Source organism: Humulus lupulus, chromosome 8, assembly GCF_963169125.1.
Source record: "Humulus lupulus chromosome 8, drHumLupu1.1, whole genome shotgun sequence".
NCBI classification, from domain to species: domain Eukaryota; kingdom Viridiplantae; phylum Streptophyta; class Magnoliopsida; order Rosales; family Cannabaceae; genus Humulus; species Humulus lupulus.
In genome coordinates this window covers 103,406,421-103,430,394 of record NC_084800.1, presented here as the reverse complement: position 1 = coordinate 103,430,394, position 23,974 = coordinate 103,406,421, and the positions used below count along the sequence as shown (strand labels likewise).

General features: G+C 34.3%; 2 protein-coding genes across 2 annotated transcripts; both read right to left on the bottom strand.

The window, feature by feature from the left end:
- Positions 1–16,043: 16,043 nt before the first annotated feature.
- Positions 16,044–16,699, bottom strand: LOC133795893 (uncharacterized mitochondrial protein AtMg00860-like). Its single transcript, XM_062233357.1, has 2 exons — positions 16,372–16,699; positions 16,044–16,213 (listed from the first exon to the last, which is right to left on the bottom strand). Exons 1-2 carry the CDS (start codon positions 16,697–16,699, stop codon positions 16,044–16,046), a joined length of 498 nt encoding a protein of 165 aa, XP_062089341.1.
- Positions 16,700–18,291: 1,592 nt separating this feature from the next.
- On the bottom strand, positions 18,292–19,558 carry LOC133795892 (uncharacterized). The gene is made up of 3 exons (XM_062233355.1): positions 19,489–19,558; positions 19,185–19,362; positions 18,292–18,979 (listed from the first exon to the last, which is right to left on the bottom strand). The coding sequence occupies exons 1-3, from the start codon at positions 19,556–19,558 to the stop codon at positions 18,292–18,294; spliced, it is 936 nt and encodes a 311-aa protein (XP_062089339.1).
- Between the last annotated feature and the right edge of the window lie 4,416 nt (positions 19,559–23,974).

The window sequence follows — 23,974 nt, the reverse complement described above, 5'->3', positions numbered from 1 at the left end:
CTTTAGTTTGTATTCTCTATTCTTTTATGGTACTAGTGCCAATGATCATGGCAACCTCTTCCACTTATGCCTCAAGCTTGATAGTCGCCCCCACCACCATGTTACTTCTTCCACTGCGGTTGGATTGAAACAATTTCTTCTTTTGGTGTTCGCAAGTTCTTTTGCCTATTCGAGCTCATGAACTTGAAGATATTTTGCTCGATCAGAATCACCCCTCTCCACAAATTCCATAATCGACTGGTTCAACCACCATCATTAGTAACCCTGCTTATTCTCATTGGTTTCGTCTCGACCAGTTTCTTCTCTCTTGGTTGATATCTTCCATTTTTGATGTCATGTGGTCAATTGTGAGGCCTCTGCTGAGATTTGGATCACTCTTGATCGTCTGTTTAGTACCAAATCCAAGGCTTGGTTAATTAATTTTATGACCCAATTGCAAACAACCAAGAAAGGCCCTTTTACTATCGATGAGTATATCTTGAAAATGAAGGGTATTGCGAATGGTTTACGAGCTGCTAGGAATTCTATTTCTGAAGATTAATTGATCTTGTGCATTTTGGCCAGCTTAAGCAGTGAATATAGATCGATGGTGGTTAAACTTACCTCTAAGAAGTCTAGTATATGGTACAAAACCATGAGATGCGTTTGGAGCTCACTCATGCCACCGCTGTCTTGGATTTAAATGACCCAATTGTGAATCTTACTTAGCTCAAGAAGTCTTCCAATGGCACTCAATATAATAACAATCATTATTCTAACAACAACATCAACAAAGGGCGTGGATGAGGATACAATTCAGGTAGTGGTTGGGGTTCTAACAATGGGAATCAGATCATTTGTCAACTTTGCGACAAGTCCGGTCACACTGTTTATAAGTGTTTTTGGAGATTCAACATTCATTGTCATGGTCCAGTTAAAAGTGTTACGTCAGCACCACTCCTGTGTGTTTTAAAGGCCTTTAACTTCAATTATTACGGAATATAACCGAAGTTAAAGGTCTTACCTTTTAACTTCAGCTTTTAAATACTTTTAACTTCGCTTGGATTAACTTCCGTTACAATATCCGCGGGATTTTAAGATTATCAAGCGAAAAAACCAAAGTTAAAAACCTATTTTCTAGTAGTGCAAGTTGGGTCCAAGAGCCGTAAAGTGTGCATTTGTTGGCTATGCCTCAAATAGCAAGGAATATAGGCTATTAGACTTGGAGTCTAATGTGATAATTGAATCAAGAGAGTGGAGTTCTTTGAAAATATATTATATTGTGATAGCAATTCTCAAGAACCCATAAGTATTGGAGAATCTCGTAAAGAGAAAGATCCAAAGGTTGATGAGCGACCAATATTGCCTCGGAGAAGCCAAATTCTTAAAGAGTTGGGATCAATTCAGAAATATTTTCAAGTAGAAATACTCTACCTAGTAAAGGGTAACCTTGAAGAAGTCACATGGAAATTTTCTATGGCTCTTCAAGTTGAGGATGATCCCAAAACATTCCAAGAAGTTATGTCTTCGAAAGAATCTGCTTTTTGGAAGGAGGCAATAAATGATGAGATGAATTCAATTATGTCAAACCACATATGGGAATTGGTAGACCTTCCACAAGGTTAAAAAATAATTTGGTGCAAGTGGGTATTTTGGAGGAAATATCACACCAATGGAACATACAAATCCTTCAAAGCTAGATGAGTAGCTAAAGGGTTTACACAAAATGAAGGAATCGATTATTTTGACATCTATGCACCGATTGCTAGGATAACCACAAAAATAGTTTATATGCCTAGTCATCAATAGATTACCTTTATGTTCATCAAATGGATGTCCAAATGGCATTCCTGAATGGAGATCTCAATGAGGAGATCTATATGGAATAACTGAAGGGTTTTGTTCTAAGGAGAACTGAACATAAAATGAGTAGGTTTGTTTAATAATTATATGGTTTAAAACAAGCACCAAAACAATGTGGACAAGTGCTTATACTCTAAGACTTGTGATGGCTATTCCATCTTGACGTGTTTATACGTTGATGATGTGCTGATTTTGATAAGAGAAACGATGAGGTTTTTATCTTCCACTTTCAAGATGAAAGAGCTCAGAGAGGTTGATACCATCTTAGGTATAAAAGTGAGAAGAAATAGTAAGGGTTATGCCTTGAGTCAAGTCCACTATGTTGAGAAAGTGCTTGACAAGTTTAGTCATCTCAAAATCAAAGAGGCAAATACACCATTTGATTCAAGCATAAAGCTTGAAAAGAATAATGGTAGAGTGGTGGCTCAACTTGAGTATGCAAGTGCATTAGGGAGTCTAATGTACACTGCTCATTGCAAGAGTGGATATTGCATATGCGATCAGTAAACTAAGTAGGTTTGCAAGAAATCCAAGTATGGAACATTGGAAAGCAATTGAGAGAATTCTAGGGTACCATAAGAGGACCAAGCAGCTAGGCCTCCAATATTCAAAGTTCCCAAAGAAACTTGAAGGATATTTCGATGCAAGTTGGATATCGAGTGTAGGAGATAATCTCTTTACAAGTGGTTGGGTGTTTATGCTCGGAGGAGGACCGATATCTTGGAATTCCAAGAAACAAACATGTATTTCAAACTCAAGCATGGAGGTCGAGTTTATAGCTCTAGCGGTAACCAGCAAAGAGGCCGAGTGGCTTAGAGATCTCATGTTGAATATCTCAATTACCGCGGATAAGGTATTGGCGATCTCAATTTGTTGTGATAGTCAAGCCACATTAGCTAGAGCTTATAATGGCATATATAATGGGAAGTATATACATATAAGTCTAAGACATGAATATGTGAGACAATTGATTCAAGATGGAATCATATCAATCTCATTAAGACAAGTGAGAACTTAGCAGATCCATTTACAAAACCTCTTGCGAAGAGGTTAGTAAGTTCCACTTCAAAAGGGATGAGACTGAAACTACTAGAATAATATATTCATCAATTATGGCAACCCAACTCCTAACTTATATACATCAAGGGCAAAATTTCAATGGGTAAGAACAAGTTATTAAGTGAATAGTTTCAACACTAACATAGTCATGAGTTCCTTCTAATGATGGTTAGTGCTGGTTGCTACCAACTGAGAGTTAAGCCTAGGGATTTTAATGAAGTTCAGTTGTGTGCAACAAACATATCTAAAGGTAGCAAAAATGTTGTAAGAACTTCACCTATGAGAACTTAGAGGTGGTGCCGCCTCTCATGGGAGTTGGAGTTTCTTCCTAGAAAGTTCATGAAATGGATTAGCACATGGCCATATGAGTGTTAAGGGAGAAAGCGGGAAAATGAATGGGCAAGTGAAGGTCTGTGAGGTGTTACCAGTTTTATCATTAAGGAGGACTTGGTTCAATATTTAAGACACCAATGACTTCGATAAGATTTTGTAATATTTTCACAAAGATAAAGTTCAAATCGAAAGATACTTTATTTTATGCACCAATATTGTATGAGCTAAGAAGAGAGGATAATATTTAACCAAGTGGGGGAATGTTGAGATTGGTTAAATATAATGTTGTTTACACAATGAGGTGCAAAACACTCAACAATTTTCACTTAAGTTGAAGTGAAAACATTAGAATGTGTAGTAGGCATCTAAAAGTGATTTTTATGGGTCTAGTGATACATGGAGGTATTTAAGGATCCCGAAATTTTTTAGTAGGATTTGGAGAAATTTTAGGACCATTTGAAGGGTCAAAAGTCAAAAGGGGTGGCGATGCGTCACCTCCTAAGAGGCTTTGCATCGCCTAAATGCGAAGGGGCTCAAAATCCCTAACATGCAATCTAAGGATCCTACATGCAGGCGACATATTGCCTGATGTGTCCGTACAAACACATAAAATAAGCTCCCAATGACGAGTTAATTATCTCTAATCCTATTGGTGAGAACTAATGATGAGTTAATTATCTCTAATCCTATTGGCTAGACCTAATGACGGTGCCTACACTATAAAATGGTCCTCATAGAGTTTTGGAAGACTTAATAACTCTCTCCAATCTCTTTCTAAACTCTCTCTCTAGCTCTCAAAGACCAAATTTTCTCCAAGAAACTCATCAAGCATTGCTTGACTTGCATGAGTTTTAAGGCTTTTTCAATCCCAAATCTCGTTTTACTTGATTGAAGCTTCAAGCAATTAGGGAAGGCTTGGAATAGAGATTTTGGACAACCATAATCTTATTGTGTATAAGTCTTAGAAGTTCCTCAAATTTGAAGATTCAGGTTTCTCTAAACAAAAGGTTGTATCTATCTAACCCTAACATTGTTTTGTGTTACTCTATTGTAGTATTGATGATTAAATGTTTCTAAGTTCATCTTATCATCATTTAATCACTTAGTTTCTTATTTTCAAGATTGTCATTCATATCATGAATATGTTTCTTTGTTATCAAGATTTGCATTCATACTTTGAACAAGGATCATGATTAGCATCTAGGGTTTCTATTATTGAATTATTCTCATCATTAATTGTTGATTTAGAAAGTGGCCATATATTCCCAACAGCAAATATTATGTATATTTTGTTGATGATTTCACTAAATTCACATGGATATTTCTTTGATGCAAAAATCTGAAATTACTATAATTTTCTTACAATTCAATGCCTATGTAGAAAGACAAATTGAGTCCAAAATTAAGTGTCTTCAAGCAGATTAGGGAGGTGAATACCATCCCCTTAAACCAATCCTTGCCAAACTTAGGATCATTGTTAGACATTATTGTCCTTATACTCACCAACAACAATGTAAAGCTGAGTGAAAACATAGACACATATCTGAAATGAGTCTCACTTTACTAGCTCAAGCACAAATCCCCTTAAAATTTTGGTGGATGCCTTATTGTCAGCTAACTTCCTAATCAATAGGTTACCAATTCAAAAACATAATTACTAATCTCCATTTGAGTTACTTTTTAACAAATAATCAGAATACTCATTCCTTAAAACATTTGGGTGAGCTTGTTTTCCATTCTTAAAACCAGATAATCATCATAAGTTTGCATTTAAGGCTACTACTTGCATTTTCCTTGGATATAGCCCTTCACATAAGGGATATAGGTGCTTACATCCCTCTGGTCGTGTGTATATTGCTGACATCTTCTACTCGTTCCTCCCTACATATTGCTGGTTATATCTAATGTGGTTCCACAATCATCTGCTCCATTATTTTCAAACGATTCTACCCATCCTATGCAAAATAGATCTAAATTTGGTATTCACAAACCAAAAGTTTAGCAGCTGAGGTAACTAGTTCTAACAATTTTTTTTTGTGAGCCAACTATTGTGCAGCTGACCTTATCTGACCCCAAGTGGAAGCAAGCCATGAATGAGGAATGTGAGACCTTGATGAGAAATAAAACTTGGTCCTTAGTTCCTTTTCACTCATCGATGTATGTGGTGCAAAATAAATGGGTGTATAAAACTAAGCTAAGGCATATGGTACTTTGGACAAGTTCAAGGAGAGAATTGTGGCAAAAGGATTTCAACAAACATCATGTATTGACTATTTTGATGCTTGTAGTCCTGTTGTGAAACCTTCTACAATTAGAATTATGGCTATTCTTGCTATCACATATGGTTGGGAAATTCAGCAAGTTGACATTAACAATGCCTTTCTAAATGGTGAGTTGCAACAAACAATTTACGTGCAGAAGCTGAGAGAATTTGAAGATATTAAATTTCTAAATCATGTTTATAAGCTTCATTAAACTCTCTATGGATTGAAACAAGCTCTTAGTGCTTGGTATGAGAAGCTGAAATAGGCCTTGATGTTATGGGGTTTCTCCAACTCAGTTTCAAATACTTCTATTTTCATTTGTCAGAAGAATGGCAACTTAATTTTGGTCCTAGTTTATGTAGATAATATTCTAATAACTAGTGCTAACACAAGTGATTTTGAGGCACTTATTTTAAATTTGCACAAAACTTTTTCCTTAAAATCCCTTGGGTTAGTGAGTTACTTTCTAGGATTTGAAGCACATTAAAAGGGAAGGAACTTGCACTTATGCCAATCCAAGTATGCTCTAGACATTCTTAAGTGCATCAATATGGAAGATTCCAAAGCTTGCACCACACCTATATGTCCTGGATTTAAACTTCATTCAAGTCATAATGATTTATTTTTAGATCCAACTTTATATCGCAGTACCATTGGAGCCTTGCAATATCTTACTCACACCAGGCTGGATCTTTCTTATGATGTTAACAAATTAAGTCAATTTATGCAAGCTCCAACAACAACGCATTGGTGTGCTTGCAAGAGAGTTATTCACTATCTCAAAGGTACAACTTCTTGAGGACTCATTTTCAAGCAGACTTGATGATGTGTGTCGTATGTCGTACCAAATTTAATTATTTCTAATTTCTTAACTATACCAAATACTTTAGTATAGTCGCAAATAAATGTCGAACCCACGAGGACTATGATTCAGTTTAACATTAATAACTCTAGAATATAGAGTTATCTTTAATACTTTTAGCTTATAATTTGATTAAAAAGATGAGTGATTTGTGTCTTTGTCTTTAGAATTGAGTCATTTTCTTTTATTTGGGTTTAAGAGTTAGTTTTGATTTTATGAAGGAAAATAAGTACGAAAATGATAAATTTGATGAAGTTGAGTGAAGTGGAAAGGAGCTAATGTGATTTAAAATGATAATTTTTGGTGCAAGAATTCTCAGGTTGCTGCAACAATGCTGAAGCATTCTGTCCAAGCAACAAGCATTTCTTGGGTCATGTGAGAAGTAGCCACCTCAGCAATATAAATCATTTTTTTTTAATTAACTTGACTTGAGCTGTAGATTAAATGAAGAGATTTGGGCCTTTAATATTGTTGGTGCATGTTTAGCAAAAAGACAACAAATGGGAAGAAAAAGGCCCATGTGGGCTTAAGGAAAAGAAAGAAAATGGGAGCCCTAATATCATATATGACCATCCTCACTTTTAAAAGACATGTACATTAGCAGAAAAGGGGACACAACTAGCAACCATTAGAGAGGAAAAGTGGAGAATGAAGAAAAAGAAAGAGAAGGATTCAAGAGAGGACTATTTTGGGAACATCTTTTTGGCTTGATTCTCGTACCCTTCTCCTTAATATTTTATTTTCTTTTTCTTGTATTTTCTAAACTATGATTTATTTTGTTATGGACTATTTTGATTTTGGATTTGTGCTCTTGAATTCAATCATGAACTAAATATTTTGAGGCTTGAATTATTGATTAACTCTATGTCTTAATTCTAATTTTCTAACAATTTACCCATTGTTCATTCAAATGTGTTTATTGGTGATTTCTTGTTGTTGATTGGCCACTAATGGTAAGATATTGATTTATATTTGTGTTGGAAAGTTTGAATATAATTGAAAGATTTGAATGACACAAGTGAATAATCTTGTTAGGTTATGGTTGTGACTTGCATAGGAATGTGTTATTTACCTTGTGTAATTTTATGAATTGATGCTTAAATTCTGGGTTCTTAAACTTGATTGACATAGAAATATGTTAAATTAGGTGAAAGAATTAATACCATAGGATTTAGAAAAGTTCTATGGATTAATTTGGAATTCTTGTTAATTCTGGGTAATTTTGCTGCAACAAAACGTACAGGTTAATTGACATAGATGAATTTAATAATTCAAGCTCATTTCACCAAATTGAATTTTTCTTGCTTTTATATTGTCATCTTAGTTTAGTTTTAAGCATTTTCAATTTATTTTTCATCACTATTAAATTGTTTGGTAATTGATTTGTGCACAATTATTTGTTAATTCAATCCCCGTGGAGACGATACTCAACTTATCACTTTATTACTTGTTTGCTGACTGTGTATACTTGCACAATTTTAATTGCTTAAATTTATGCAACAAGTTTTTGGCGCCGTTACTGAGGATTGATTTAGTTAAATTTTGTTTGTTAGAATTCAATTACTTTTCAATTTGGTTTCTTGTTTTTCATTGGTTTATTTTTACATTTTTTTGTTCCTTTTTACGCTTGTTTGTTTAATTTTTCTTGCAAGGTACTTGAGATGTCTCATCGCCAAGTACTCTTGGATTATGTTCAACATGAATCAGAGCCTTTACATAAAGCATGGTGGAGATACAAGGAGTTGCTAATGTGGTTTCCTCACCATGGTTTGTCTCGAGAAAGTCAATTTGAAGTCTTTTTCAATGTGATGAATACAAACACAAGAGAATGGGTAGAAAGAGGAGATGGTATCACCAATTTCTACCAAGTATCAATCAATGAAGCCTATTGGATTTTGCAAGACATGGTGGAATACGATTATTGTTGTTGTAATTCTCCAACAACTAACCAAGTTTGGGAAAACAATGTTAGTCGTATGGAGTCTAATTTTAATTATACTCAAGGACCATGGGAGGAGAGCTTGGAGAATTTTCAAGATATATCCCCAAGTGAGGAACCACAACCAAGTTCATCGGAGGATTTCATAAGAGAGCACATAGCCAAGATAGATGCATATATGGAAAAACAAGATGCACTAATTCAACATCAAGATGCATCTTTGAGGAATTTAGAGAATCAAAGTGAAAAAGAACAACATGAGGTGGCCATTTTGAGGAGTGGTGAAGAGATGGAGATGCTTTGGGAAAATTTTGAGCAACTACAAGAGCCACTTCAATCAGAACTGACAAAGAAAATGGAGGGAAACTAATAGAATCAAGCTCACCAAAATTTGTCTCTACCCATAATGTTGTAGTATTTTCGTCACAGCAAAACTGCCCAGAATTTCAGGAAATTCAGCAACAAAATGTCTTCACTCCTCAACCTATTGAGTCATTTTTCGTGCAGGAATACACTTATCAAGATCCAATGTGGCCACCACCTCCTCCACCATCAATAGCATCATATATTTGTTTCCATCATGCATGTTCACCAAAAGAAAGACAAGTTGAAGATTTGAGCTCAAGAAATCCACATCTGGCCAAGCTTGAGGGCGTCCACAATGGAGACCCATGTGTGAGGGCGTATGCCACTCTCTATGGGAGAAAACCACTCTTTGATGAGCACTTTTCAACAAAGTCAAGCCAGCAACTTTAAATCAAGGGCTTCTTGGGAGGCAACCCAAGTTTCTAAACTTGTTTTTAATTTTTTTTTAGTTTAGTTAAGCTCATTGCATTTACTTTATTAAATATTTTTATGTTTGAAAAAAAAGAACAAAGTTATTTTAATTTTAATTTTTGTTAGTTTAATTTAATTTTATTGTGTTGTTTTTGGAGTGGTTTTACGTTTGTTCTTGTGTTTTAGGTGTTAAATAGCAAGAAGATGGTGTTTTGGCAGTAATTTGGGAGTTTGAAAATTTTTCGGAAATTTTGCTGAAGCAAAATGGGGAGCAAAATGTGTGAAATTTCTGAAAAATAAAGGGTTCCGCTTGCTGCAGCAAAATTGTTACTCGTAAACTTTTGCTGCAGCAAAATTTTGCAATTGGGAAAGCACCCAACTCCTCAACTCCACAACCAACCAAAAAGAAGGTCATCGATTCAAAATCGATCATATCCTTTCGGATGACAATTCTGAAGGATAGGCGGGGAGTTTTCTTGTCTCAGCTTAATTTTTTTTTAGTTTTTTTTTTGTTATTTCTTTTGTTCTGTGGTTGTAACCTTGTTTTTAATTCTTGTCGATGTCTCTCTTTTGTTTCTAGTTTGTCCTTGTCTTGTCATTATTTTGTTGTTGTTTTGAGGATATTCTTTGTCTTTTTTTAGTGTTAACTAGGGGGCTCAATGAAGATCTTGCAAAAGCTAAAAAAAATATAATAAAATTAAGTTGAAGCTGAATGTCTCTCTTACTTAAGTTTTAAACTAAATTCTTTGGGTGTGAATGTTGCTAGCAATTGATAGATAAGAGTGTTTTTCTTTTTAATGTGTGCATAGATTGATTAAGCATTTTTGAGACCCTAGAAAGAGCTAGTTTCTTGTGTATTCGAAAAAAAGTAGAAAAATGTAAAAAACAAAAATTCAAGAGTGAAAGTTTTGAAAAAAAAAATCCAAAAAAAAGTCATGAAAAGAGACAAAAAAAAAGTAATCAAGTATGTTTGTAAATAAGTTTGGGGGTATAACTCTTCAAATAAAAGAAAAGTGTGTTTTAGTTTTTGTCTTTGTATGTAGTAATAAAGGCTAGTGGCAAGAGTTATATTTTGTTGTGGGATGTTCAATGGGGAAATTAATGTGTGCATTGATTTAGGTCCTAGAAAGAGTGAGGTGCTTAGGGTGATTTGAGCCAAAATTAATCTCTCTTATCCTACCTTCACCTTAGCCTATCATTACAAGCTTGATAAAGTCCTATTGATTTTTGGTGTGGTGTTTGTCTACATTAGTGGAGAGGGAATCACTAAGTAACTTATGAAGGCATTATTTAAGCTTTAGGACCAAGGCGTAGTGTGATTTTTGGTGATCGAAAATGTTTAGAAAAAGTTATGAATGCACTAAAGGGAGAAACACTTTACTCATATTTTGACAACAATATTAACACATGAAGATTTTGATTTAAGGCTTGTGTAAGTTTGAAATTCAGTTTCTCTTATTCAACAATAAAATTCCCGAGAGTTTTTCCCTTTTTAAGCATTGGCAAAGCAAAGTTTACCCTCTCTTGTTGTTTCTTGTTTTTGTTGTCTTCCAATTTTGTTCTTTTGTTATTCAATTTGTGGTGTCTTTAGTCATCTTTTTAGATTCATCGCTCGATGGCGAGCGAACATTCAAAATAAAAACAAGAATTAAAAAGGGGATTTTGTTTTAAGTACTAATACCATAAAATAGAATAAAGATCAAAGAACAGTGGATAATACGATTTTACAGAAGTAGTTAAGAATTGTTCTCCACCTTCGATAATCAATCTATCAATAATGATGAATAATATTCTCTGTTCCCAATTAAACTATTATCCCCACAGATAACACTTAAGCAATCAATTATCTCAGTTTCCTTATTATAATTAATTAAAGCAAAACACTCTTAATTAATCTTTTTTTACCAAGAAATAAACCCATTAAGCATGCGATCTATTTAACCGACGAAAAGCATTACATTCAATGAAAACATGTTAATCTAGGCAACAAATTCATTAATCATACAATTCATTTAACCTAGGTTCTATTCTTCATTATAATTAAAATACCTATCACAATACTTAATTGTAATTTATCACTATACTTAGAATCCTAGACTATTAGGTGAATAGCAATCCTAAGATGACAATAGAATAATGCAAAACCCTAATTAGTGGTCATCTAAATAATATCTTACAAGATTCATAACACTTAAATAGAAAAATAGAAGAAATTTAATATATTGGAATAGAAGGAATAAAATTTATCAATGCATTCAATGTCTCATTTCTAGGGTTTTGAAATAACCCTTAACTAAAAAGAAAACTTCTCCATATTCAAATTCATGATCATAAACATAAACATTCAATGAAAACAAAGAAGTTTGAGAAGAAAGAAAAAAATAGATTGAAGAATGTAGATGATGATGTATTTTCTCCTCATCTGCCACTCTAGACTCTAAAATTCATAATCCAAAGTTATTTTGAAAGTTAACTCTAATCCCTTTTATAGCCCTTTGAAAACTGCACTTAAAATTCAAAAATTAAGGAAAAGTTGGATTACAGACCGTGACAAGTGGTTATGGGTGGCCGCGGCTGCTGGAAGTATTTTGCCCAGTTATCGCAAACCGGCCGCGGCTGATGGTCTTTGGCAGTCGCGACCGCTGGGTTCTGTTTGGGAGGCCACGACTGGCCATTATGTTGGCCGCAGCCAATGCTCTCTTTCAGGGCACGTGGATTTTATTCAATATCTTCAACTTTAGCCTCGAACCTCGGGTTTAGGGACTTCTAAAATAGTTCAAACTCGTCCCAAACTTCATTTTCTCGAGTCATATTGTCTCCCGTCAATATCTAGCCAAAAAATACAAAAAATTCATCAATAAACACTCATAAAATATTTTATGGCCTAAAAATCAAAAACTCGTAAAACAAAGCTAAGCGCACCTAAAAATACTAAAACATAACATTATCTAAGTGAGAAAAGACAATAAATATATAACCCAAAATGCTCTTATCAAATTCCCCCACACTTAGACTTTGCTAGTCCCTTAGCAAAACAACTAATAAAAACTATAAATATGAACAAATAAAACATAAGCAATGGTTTTGTCGAAAGCGTTAGTTGTCTCAAAAATTGATCAAAAAAAATAAGTCATAGGAAAAATCAGAATTCCACATTCCTTAGAATTTCAACTCAATGCCCAGTCACCACTTAAACTTGATCTCTTTATGATTATGCACAATCAAACTTACCAAATCACATGCACTTGAATCAATTTATACATGTCAAAATATGTTTAAAGTCTCTTGTATAGAAAATATTTATCATGAAAAGAATCCATTCCATAGACATTAACCTATTATTTTCCACTAATATAAACACACGTAATCAAGAATCAAAAGGTATTTAACAACTTGTAATGTAAGGCTAAGGTTAACGGTAGATAAAAAAAATATTTAAGCTTAAATCACACCATAGCCTATATTTATTCTATTCTCTAGATCTTCCCACAAATTTTCCATACAATTCCAAAATTACATAACCTTTCCCTTTTATTCTTTCCACATCGATCTTACTATTTCCCCCACACTTATACTTTTGCAAAACTTTTCTTTTTCTTTTTTTTCAATATTTTTTAATGCATAATTTTTTTCTTTTTTTTTTTCAATTCAACTTCATTGGGAGGAATAGTAGATCATATACATTCACATTACAATCCAACAAATCAATACAAACGTCCCCTTTTTACAATACATAACCCAACCCACAAAATCAAACATTCATATAAAGCTATGATGTAATGGGTCAAAAGAAGAGATAAATTTTTTAAGCTGCAAAGGTTTAGAAATTTGCTTCATAAAAGAAAAGGACTAGTCATTATGACTCAAAAATGGGAAACTAGGGTATTAGATTTCAAGGTAAGCTTGAAAGGCTCAAACGATCCAAAAAACATGGCTTAGTAATTTTCCTAATTATGTGTACTTACGATTTCACCTCAAACAATTAATCAATGATTTCTAGGGTGGTCGAGACTATATATATATATATATAGATAACATCATGCATAAATCTTTCCAAACAATAGTGAGAATGTAAATATAATTGTACACATTATGTTTAAAAAATGAAGATCAAGCTTAAGTGACAGCCAACACAAGAGATAAGCTCACTATTCATGCATAATTAATTAATTTCCTAGAAGTATTATTATCTCAATCAGAAGTTTTATCATCGAAAAATGACTTTGAATACAACCTAGCATATGCCAACCTAAAAACAAACTAAAAATGAAAAAAAAGGACATGAAAAACAACTAAACACACTAACACAATAAAAATAATAAAAACAAGACAATTTTCCCATTCCCAACACTTAAAAAGTACATTGTCCTCAATGAAAAAGAAAATAAAAACAAAAGATAAATAAAAAGAAAACTCCCTCAACCGAAGTAACTGTTCACTCATCAGGCATATCTTTCTGATCATCCTCTGCTTCCTCCTCATCTTCATCATCTTGCATCATAGGAATAGGCGACAGATATGGTTGAATCCATGTTGGTGCAAGTGGATAAGCCGCCATATCCATGCCAAGATGCATGACATTAATTCTGAAGCAGACATCCTGGTAGCTTGTCTACTCTATCATCTATTGTTGGTGCACTTGAAAGTCATTGTGGTGAGCATGCAACTCTTGAGGGATATTGTATAAGGTTTTCTCCACAAGAGTCATGCGATCCACCAATGTCATATTTCTATTTGATGGTGGGGGCCTAGACTGAGTGTGAGAGGATGAACTCACCCCAGCAGTGTCATTAACCTTGAAACGAGTGATGGAAGATCTATTCAGCACATGCATTGGTTGCAACAATGGCTCAGAAGGATCCCATCTCACACCAGCTTGAGCACACATGATGGTAATCATATGGGGATGGTAGAACCCCTTCAACATATTTCTTATGTTGCTTAAGATGGACGACCTGATTATGTGGCCCACATCAATTGTCTTGCCCATCATGATGGTACAAAGTAGTATGGTACAATCTAAGTTAACCTCGCTGACATGCTTTGTTGGAAGTAGTTTCGCTCCTATAAACTTATGTCATGTCTTTGTAATAATTTCCATTGCATCCCTCTTGAACTTTGTAGGTTTACCAGACTCACTTGTAATCCATGGAGTGTTCGGTTTGCAAAGAAATTGGATGATCTCATCAAGATAGAGATTATCTACTACTTGACTCTACTCATTATGATCTATATTAGAGAGCCCATAAAATCAGTTAACTGTGTCCTTGAGAAACTTACATCCACCCCCTTACTGTATCTTTGGAAGTGACTTAGGAAATTCCATTGGCATAAAATTCCTTCACTATAGGGATCACAACATCATCAGGTTGAGAACGAAAATTCTCCCTATGTCTCTTTTCAATTTGCTCAACAATCTTTGGATACCCATGATGAATTTCCAAATCAAACCCCCTTTCTTCAACTATTTTTTCCATTTTGAAACCACCTATTGATAGTGTTTAAACGCATCCTCGAAGGTTTTGAGAGGAATGAGTAAAAAAAAAATGAAGTTAAGCCTTTTTAAAATAAACAAAAATGTATAAAATTAAAACAAAAGTAAAATACATAAACTTTGCTAAGTTTAACGTCGCTAGCTCGACATGAAACTCTTCATTCTTCATTGACGTATTCCAGATCGAAGAGGTGAATAACAATATATTGTTCCTCCTCGATAGACTCATAATAACATTGTAATCTTTGACCATTAACCTAGAATATTTTTCTCGTTGATGGACTTGTAATTTCCACCGCTCCATGAGGATAATGGTGTACCACTTGAAAGGTCCAACCCATCGAGATTTCAACTTACCCAGAAATAGTTTAAGATAGAAATGAAACAATAATACTTTTTGTTCTGCCTCCAACGTCTTCTGAATAATTCTTTTTCGATCGTGAAAGGTCTTGGTCTTTTATTTGTAAATCGCATCATTTCAAATTTCCTCAAGCTCTTGTAATTGAAGCATTTTTTGTTGGCCTGCAGTATCCATCTCCATATTACACTTTTTCAAAGCCCACCAAGCTTTATGCTCTAGTTCAACCGGTAAATGATAAGGCTTTCCACACACCAAATGATACGGTGACATACCAAGTGGTGTTTTATATGTCATGCAATATGCCCATAAAGCATCATCAAGCCTTACACTCTAATCCTTCCGAGTTGGATTCACCATTTTTCAATCATGGATTTTACTTCTCTATTCGATACATTGGCTGGGCCATTTGCTTGTGGATGGTAGGCATTGGTTACTTTATGAGTCACTTGATAGTGCCGAAATAAAGATTCAATAGTTTTATTGCAAAAACGAGTACCCCGATCACTAATTATTTCCCTTGGAGTGTCAAATCTCACAAAGATATTCAATCTAATAAACTCACCCACTGTTTTAGAATTATCTGCTTTAGTTGTCTTTGCTTCCACCCACTTGGACACATAATCCACCACTAATAGAATATACTAAAAACCAAAAGACGATGGAAATGGTCCCATAAAATCAATGCCCCATACATAAAAAATCTCAATAATAAGTATGTGAGTTTGGGGCATTTGATCTCTAGTAGTCATATTACAACCACATTGACAACGATCACATACCATGCAATATGCATATGAATCTTTAAAGATTGTAGGCCAATAAAAACCGATGTCAAGTACTTTGTGGGCTGTTCTTTTTGGTCCAAAATGACCTCCACAAGCATGAGAATGAGAGAAAGCTAGGATGGATTGAAATTCATATTCGAGAACACTCATTCAAATGACTTGATCAGTGCAATGTTTCCATAAATAAGGCTCATCCCAAATGTAAAACTTAGCATCATGTTTCATCTTGTTCCTTTGAGCTTGTGTGAGGTCTCCCAGTAACTCTTTAGTGTCCAAATAGTTAATAATGTCAGCAAACCATGGAATAACTTATTGAAGGGCTAGGAGTTATCTATCAGAAAACTTTTCATTTAATGGAAAGTTATCTTCATTCTGAATAAGCCTACTCAAATGATCTGCCACAAAATTTGCTGACCCTCTCTTGTCTTTTATTTCAAGATCAAACTCTTGAAGGAGTAGAATCCATCGAATAAGCCTAGGCTGCGCTTCTTTCTTAGCTGGTCAGTGTAAGCAATAACTTTAATTCCAATCAAGTAAGACTGAAACTTTTCCAAAGCAAAGATGACCGCTAAAAGCTCTTTCTACGTAGTAGAGTAATTCAATTGAGCATCATTAAGAGTCTGAAAGGCATAGTATATAACATGAGGAACCTTACCAACTCCCTGCCCAAGGGCTACCCCTACTGCATAATCACTAGCGTCACACATTATTTCAAATGGTAACTCCCAATTTGGTGGCTTAATAATAGGCGTTGAAGTCAAGGATTCCTTTAATTTTTTGAATGAGAGCAAAAAATTATCATTAAATTCAAAGGCCACATCCTTTTGAAGAAGACTGCATAGTGGAGAAGCAATCTTTGAGAAATCTTTTATAAACCGCAGAAAGAAACCTGCATGACCAAGGAAGGATCTTATTTCTTTTACGCTTGGTGGTGGTAGAAGAGAACGAATGAGATCAATTTTGGCCTTGTCCACTCCAATCATTTTTTTTCAAAATAACATGCCCCAACACAATTCCTTGTTGTACCATAAAGTGACACTCCTCCCAATTCAAGACAAGATTAGTGTCAATACATCGTTTAAGAACAAGGGTTAAGTTGTGGAGGCACTTATCAAAATAATCTCCATAGAAACTAAAGTCATCCATAAACTCTTCTATGTTTTTCTCAATGTAATATGAGAAAATACTAACCATACATCGCTGAAAAGTGGCGGGAGCATTGCATAACCCAAATGATATTCAACGAAAAGCAAAGGTAGCAAATGGGCATGTGAATATAGTCTTCTCTTGCTCTTCAGGAGTAATAACAATCTAATTATAACCCGAATAACCATTAAGAAAGCAATAATAAGAGTGTCCCACCAATCTTTCAAGCATTTGATCGATGAATGGCATGGGAAAGTGGTCTTTGCAAGTTGCAGCGTTCAACTTCCTATAATCAATACAAACTCCCCACTCTGTTTGGACTCAAGTGGGAACTAACTCATTCTCATCATTCTTTACTACTGTGATGTCAGATTTCTTAAGAACTACTTGAACTGGACTCACCCACTTGCTATCTGAAATTGGGTAAATCACACCCACATTTAGGATCTTCAATATCTCTTTTTTAACAACTTCTATCATAGGTGGATTTAACCTCCACTAAGCTTCTCTAGAAGGCTTTGACCTCTATTCAAGGAGAATATGATGCAAGCACATAATTGGGCTTATTCCTTTGATATTTTCTATGGCCCACCTTATGGTTGTTTTATATTCCTGAAGTATCCTTATCAAATGATCCTCTTGTACTTGGGTAAGGTGTGTGGTGATAATGATCGACAATGTCTTATTCTCACCAACATAAACATATTTAAGATGCTTCGGTAGTGGTTCAATTCAAGCTTGGGTGGTGATATTACAGATGGTTGAAGTTGTTCATGAAAAATAGGTAATCCTAAGAATGGTACCTCTTTAGAGACTTTTCCTCCACTATTAAGTGCAGCTACTACCTCTTTAACTTCACTAGTGATATCCTCTTTCTTCAAGACAATTTGTTCCCTCAAAATAACATCTAACCCATCCTCTCCATGTAAATCTAAGATTCTATGTGACAATGAGTCCAAGAAATCAATTGAATATACTGAATGAACATCACTTGGATACCTCATAGCCTCAAAGTGAAAGTGCCCTCATGAACATCCATCTTGGTTCTAATTGTCTTTAAAAATGACATTCCCAATAACACTGGTGTAGAACATGGAATTGAGTCATCTTCCATATCAAGAATGTAGAAATTTGCATGAAACACTAACTCATAAACCTTAACCAAGACATCCTCTACTAGTCCCCTTGGATAAGCATTAGAACGATTCGCTAAGTGAACGATAACCCTGTCTCTTCAAGTGGTCCCAAATTGAAAGATGTATAAATAGAGTAAGGCATTACACTAATCGAAGCACCTAAATCCAACATACATCTCTCAAAACTTTTACTTCCAATAGTGCAAGGAATATTGAAAGTTCCAGGATCCTTACACTTTGGTGGGAGTTTCTTTTGAAGTATCGCCGATACATTTTCCCCCACACTCACCTTTTCATTTCCTTTTGAGCTTCCTCTTATTGGTGCATAACTCCTTTAAAAACTTTGTGCAATGAGGTACTTGTTTAATGGCATCAAGTAAGGGAATGCTTACCTCAACCTTGCGAAAAGTCTTTAGTATCTCCTTTTCAGCTTCATCTTTCTTTGTCTTTCTCAAACGACTAGGAAATAGAGGAGTGGTGACATAGGTGGGAATAGTTGGTTTAGGATTGGGTGTTATGGTTGGTGTTTCATCCTTGTCTTGTTGGGAGGGTTGATTAGGAGGCAGTGGCACATTGTTTAAAGTTGATGGAATAGTAGGTGGATCATAAGTCTTGCCACTTCTTAATGTGATTGCATTAGCGCTCTCCCTTGGATTCCTAACAGGTTGTGAATGTAACTTTCCTTGATTTTGTGGCTTACTTTGGCTCAATGAAGTAGCAATTTGACCCATAGTACTCTCCAAATTCTTGAGGGAAGCTTGAGTACTCTGAAGAATAACTTGGGTTTGTATATTTGAAGCCACCAAGGTTTTTAGCATATCTGACATTGATGGTTCCTGGTCTTGTGGGATTCTTGTATGAGGTTGTTGAGGATGGGTTGCATAGGCTTGTTGAGGCCTTTGTTGGTAATTAAACCCTGGTGGTCTGGTAAGTGCGATTTGTTGTTGATTCCCATATCGAAGATATGATGATCCTTCCACCCTTCATTATAAATAATAGCTAAGGGTCATACATTTTCCTACGTTGCCTAAAGAATCCCCACATTTCATTCACTTGATCATTGACATCCTCTTGAAGTGTGCGAAAAGCATCAGTAGGATGCACCATCAATTGACATATTCCATAAGGTCTCACTTGATGACCTAAGGCCATTTGCTGCACTATATTAATTAACTGAGCAAGTTACTGGTATACTTTAGAGTTTGTCTCATTTACTCCTTTATCTGAGACCTCATGACAAACACCAAACTGTTGGGATTTAGTAGCCATATTAGAAATCAAACTCCTAGCTGCAATAGGAGTCTTGTCCAGCAGAGCTCCCCCACTTGTTGCATCAATCATACTCCTACCCAATGGTAAAAACCCTTCATAGTAAAAATATTGGATTAGAAGTTGTTCAGTTATCTGGTAGTGGGGGCAGCTAGCACATAACCTCTTAAACCTCTCCCAATACTCATACAATGACTCCCCAGTCTATTGGTGAATAATACCACAAATTTCATTCCTTATGCTTCCAACCTTAGATGCTTGAAAGTAACGCTCCAAGAACAAAGTCTTCATTTCATTCCATGTATTCACTATTCTAGGAGGAAGGTAATAGAGTCATTCCTTAGCACCATCATTCAGAGAAATAGGGAATGCCCTTAATTTAATCTACTCTTCAGTCACTAACGCTGGCTTCATACTAGAGCAGACAATATGAAATTTTGTTAGATGCTTATTCGGGTCCTCTCTTGGAAGCCCATGGAAATATGGTAATAAATGTATGAGGCTCAACTTGAGTTTAAAGTTGACATCCAACACCAGATATTGAATACATAATGGTTGATGGTCTAGATTTAGCGCCGCCAACTCTTTCAATGTCCTTTCCTAAGCCATCTGAGATTTAACTAATGATTCTAAGTCAGAATATTTGTCAGATGGTAATGGTATTTTTACAGGATTGACTTTCCTTGAAGGTTGAAAGAATGGATTATCGGTGATAGACCTTGAAGAGCGGGATGACAATGTCTCAAGATATTGCTTTATGACTTGTAGTCTTTCTTGAGTATCGTCGCCAGACATATACACCTAAAATTAACAAGATTTTAAACTAGTTAGTAAATAGTTAATTAAATTGAATAATAAAGAGACTTACAATAGTCCCCAGCAACGACACCAAAAATTTGATGCGTGTCGCATGCTGTACCAAATTTAGTTATTTCTTATTTCTTAATTATACCAACTATTTCAGTATAGCGGCAAATAAATATCAAATCCACGAGGACTATGATTCATGATGGACCCAAAACGGGTATGTTTAAAAATTTATAACTCGCAAGCGCACGAATCGTATATGTAGAATAGTTTTCGTGTAAGCACGAGGTCGAACCCAAATGAGTTGTCTAAAATTGAAAAGATAAACTTATTTTAAACCAAAATTAATAAATTCTAACCTAGTTCCAAAGATTAATGAGAATTTGTGACAAGAAAATAAACTAAAAGATAATAATAAAGATATTAAAGACAATATATAAACATAAATTAGTAATAGAAATGAAGATGGTAAAATAAGATTATTAAGGATTAGAATCCACAAAATATAAGTTCAATAATATTTATAAGTACATTGATTCCCAAGTTTTAGTGATAGTTAAAATAAATCAAACTATCATTTTCTAAATAGATTTATAATTTTAAGCACAAATTACTTCTTAAAAAGATAAGATTTTTCTTCACTTTTCTAAATTATAATTTCAAAGCATTTAGTGTAAATCAATCTAATGAAATAACAAATAAATCAATGAACATTATTTATAAGGCAAAACATAATATTTTTGTTCTAAGTATGGATGTGTACAATTTAATGACACACCTTACACAAAGAATATTATGATTTTGCACTAATGAAGACCAAAGTGTAAATATGTGCTAACAATCCAAAATACATGATATTTAAGATGAAAGAAAATATTTGAAGAAGAAAATCCATAAACTTTATTGCACAAAATGGGAAATCAACATACAAAATAAATACTATCTAGTTACAAATTGTTTCATCATCACCTTAATAATTTTAAAAAGATTAGAAACACATAACTAGAATAGCAAATACAAACTAAAAATTACAAACATAAATAGGAAAATTTGGAGGAGAAACCCCCAAATTTTTCCTCTAAAAATACATAGAAAGTAACCAAAAAGAAGAAAAAGATGAAGAGAATTGAGAGGTTTTGAATGTGTAGAAATTATGGTATAGTAACTTCCCCAAAATATGACACCCTAAATGGTCTTCAAAACTCCCTATTTATAGCCAAAAATAAGGTATTAAAATAATCAATTCAAATGAATTAAATTGATTAAATTAATTTAATTAATTATAATATGGCAAATAGGGATAAATTATAGGGTGTAATAATTATGTTTTGGGGTAAAAAGTGTAGAAAGTGAGATAAAAATGTGGTATTTTTGTCATAGGAGACAAATGGTACAAAAGCATTTTTTTTTGGCTCAAGGAGGTTGCTTTGGTTCATTTGGGCGGCTGTGTTGGCAGAGTGGAAGCTGCTTTGCTGAAGGCTGAACGTGAAGGAGAAGTGGCAGCATTGCACTGGTGTGGGCTGGCTTTTGGGCTGCTGGGCTTGGGCCCAATTGATGGCCAAATGGTGAGCTTGGTGCTTTGCTGGAGAGATGATGGAGTGATTCGGATGGGAGGCAGCAGCTGAAGGAAATTGATGAGAGAAGCTTGGGTGACTTTGGTGGACACGTGGCAGCAGTGGGAGAGTTGAAGGTGGAGGCTGATGGAAATGCTCATGTGAGATGCTTGGTGAAGCTTGGCATTGGGCCTAGTGCTGGTGGGCCCAAATTGTTTGGGAAAATACAAATTTCCTTTGCTATTCTTCACAAAAATGCCATCTTTTTTCATCATTTTCATTGCTTTTCAAGAGCATAAATTCTCTACAAAATAAATATAAAATAAATCATAATACAATATTTTCAATTATAAAATAAATCAATTTATTTTTTTTGAAAATATTAATTATAACTTAATTATATTTAACACTTAAGCTCAATAATATAACATTTTTTTACCACAAATTAAACTACAATAATTTAAATAATTAAACTACGATATATTACAACAAAATAACTATAAAAACACACAAAAATATATAAAATCAAAATAAACCTAATAAATTCAAAATTACTTAAAAACTTAATAAATCAATTAAAAACTCAATAATTAAGCAACAATTAGCACATAAAAGATGGTAAAATAACTCTATTTTGTAGAGTTATCAATTCAGTTTATCATTCAAAATAAAAACAAGGATTAAAAGGGGATTTTTTTTTAAGAACTAATAACATAAAATAGAATAAAGATCAAAGAACATTGAATGATACGATTTTAAAGAAGTAGTTAATAATTATTCTCCACATTCGACAATCAATCTATCAACAATGAAAAATAATATTCCGTTTTTCCAATTAAACTATTAACCTCGTAGATAACACTTAAGCAATCTATTTTCCCAGTTTCCCTATTATAATTAATTAAAGTCAAGCACTCTTAGTTAATCTTTTTTACCAAGCAATAAACCCATTAAGCATGTGATCTATTTAACCCAAGAAAATCATTACATTCAATGGAAACAGGTTAATCTAGGCAACAAATTCATTAATCATGCAATTCATTTAACCAAGGTTCTATTCTTCATCACAATTAATATACCTGTCACTATACTTAATTGCAATTTATCACTACACTTAGAATCCTAGAATATTAGGTGAATAGCAATCCTAAGATGACAATAGAACAATGCAAAACCCTAATTAGTGGCCATCTAAATAAGATCTTATTACAAGATTCATAATATTTCAATAGAAAAATAGAAGCAAATTAATATAAGGGAATAGAAGGAATAAAATTTATCAATGCATTCAAGATCTCATTTCTAGGGTTTTGAAATAACCCTTAACTAAAAATAAAAACTACCCCATATTCAAATTCATGATCATAAGCATAAACATTCAATGAAAATAAAGAAGTTTGAGAAGAAAGAAAACTAGATTGAAGAATGTAGATGACGATGTATTTTCTCCTCCCCTGCCACTCTAGACTCTAAAATTCGTAATCCAAAGTTATTTCAAAAGTTAACCCTAATCCCTTTTATAGCCCTTTGAAAAGTTCACTTAAAATTTAAAAATGAAAGAAAAGTTGTATTGTCGACCGCGGCCAGTGGTTATGGGCGGCCGCGGCCGTTGTAAGTATTTTGCCCAATTATTGCAAACCGGCCGCAGTTGATGGTCTTTGGTGGCTGCGGCCACTGGGTTCTTTCTGGGAGGCCGCGGCTGGCCATTATGTTGGTTGTGACCAATGCTATTTTTCATCGCATGTGGATTTTCTTCAATATCTTCAACTTTAGCCTTAAACATCGAGTTTAGGAACTTCTAAAACACTTCAAACGTGTCATTTTCTTGAGTCATATTGTCTCCTGTCAATATCTAGCCACAAAATACAAAAAAAAAAAAAACATCAATAAACTCTCGTAAAATATTTTATGGCCTAAAAATCAAAGACTCGTAAAACAAAGATAAGAACACCTAAAAATACTAGAAATTAACATTATCTAAGTGAGAAGGGACAATAAATATATAACCCAAAATTCCATTGTCACCTGACGCCTTATTCTTGAATGTTTTTTTTATGCTAATTGGGCTTGTGATCTTGATGGCCGAAAATCCACAACTGGTTTTTGTGTAAAGCTTGGTGATAATCTCATTTCGTGTACTTCTAGAAAGAAACATGTTGTCTCAAGGTCGAGTACCGAGTCAAAAAATAGATCCTTATCAACTACAACTATTGAAATAGTTTGGATCACTTCAATGCCGTTTGAAATTGGTGTATCTCTTGCTACAAAACCAATAATCTGGTGATACAATCAAGGAGCTCAAATGCTTGCATCTAATCCAATGTTTCATTCCTGAACTAAGCATATA

What these genes read in the sequence shown, in the direction of transcription:
- LOC133795893 (XM_062233357.1), bottom strand. Translation starts at nt 16,699, where the DNA reads ATGATTGGAGTGGACAAGGCCAAAATTGATCTCATTCGTTCTCTTCTA. An exon ending in AGCCCTTGGGCAGGGAGTTG is followed by an intron (nt 16,214 to 16,371) that starts GTAAGGTTCCTC and finishes TACACTGACCAG; the next exon opens with CTAAGAAAGAAGCGCAGCCT.
- LOC133795892 (XM_062233355.1), bottom strand. Translation starts at nt 19,558, where the DNA reads ATGAAGACTTTGTTCTTGGAGCGTTACTTTCAAGCATCTAAGGTTGGA. An exon ending in CATAAGGAATGAAATTTGTG is followed by an intron (nt 19,363 to 19,488) that starts GTATTATTCACC and finishes TTTACTATGAAG; the next exon opens with GGTTTTTACCATTGGGTAGG. An exon ending in ACAAACTCTAAAGTATACCA is followed by an intron (nt 18,980 to 19,184) that starts GTAACTTGCTCA and finishes TTTATAATGAAG; the next exon opens with GGTGGAAGGATCATCATATC.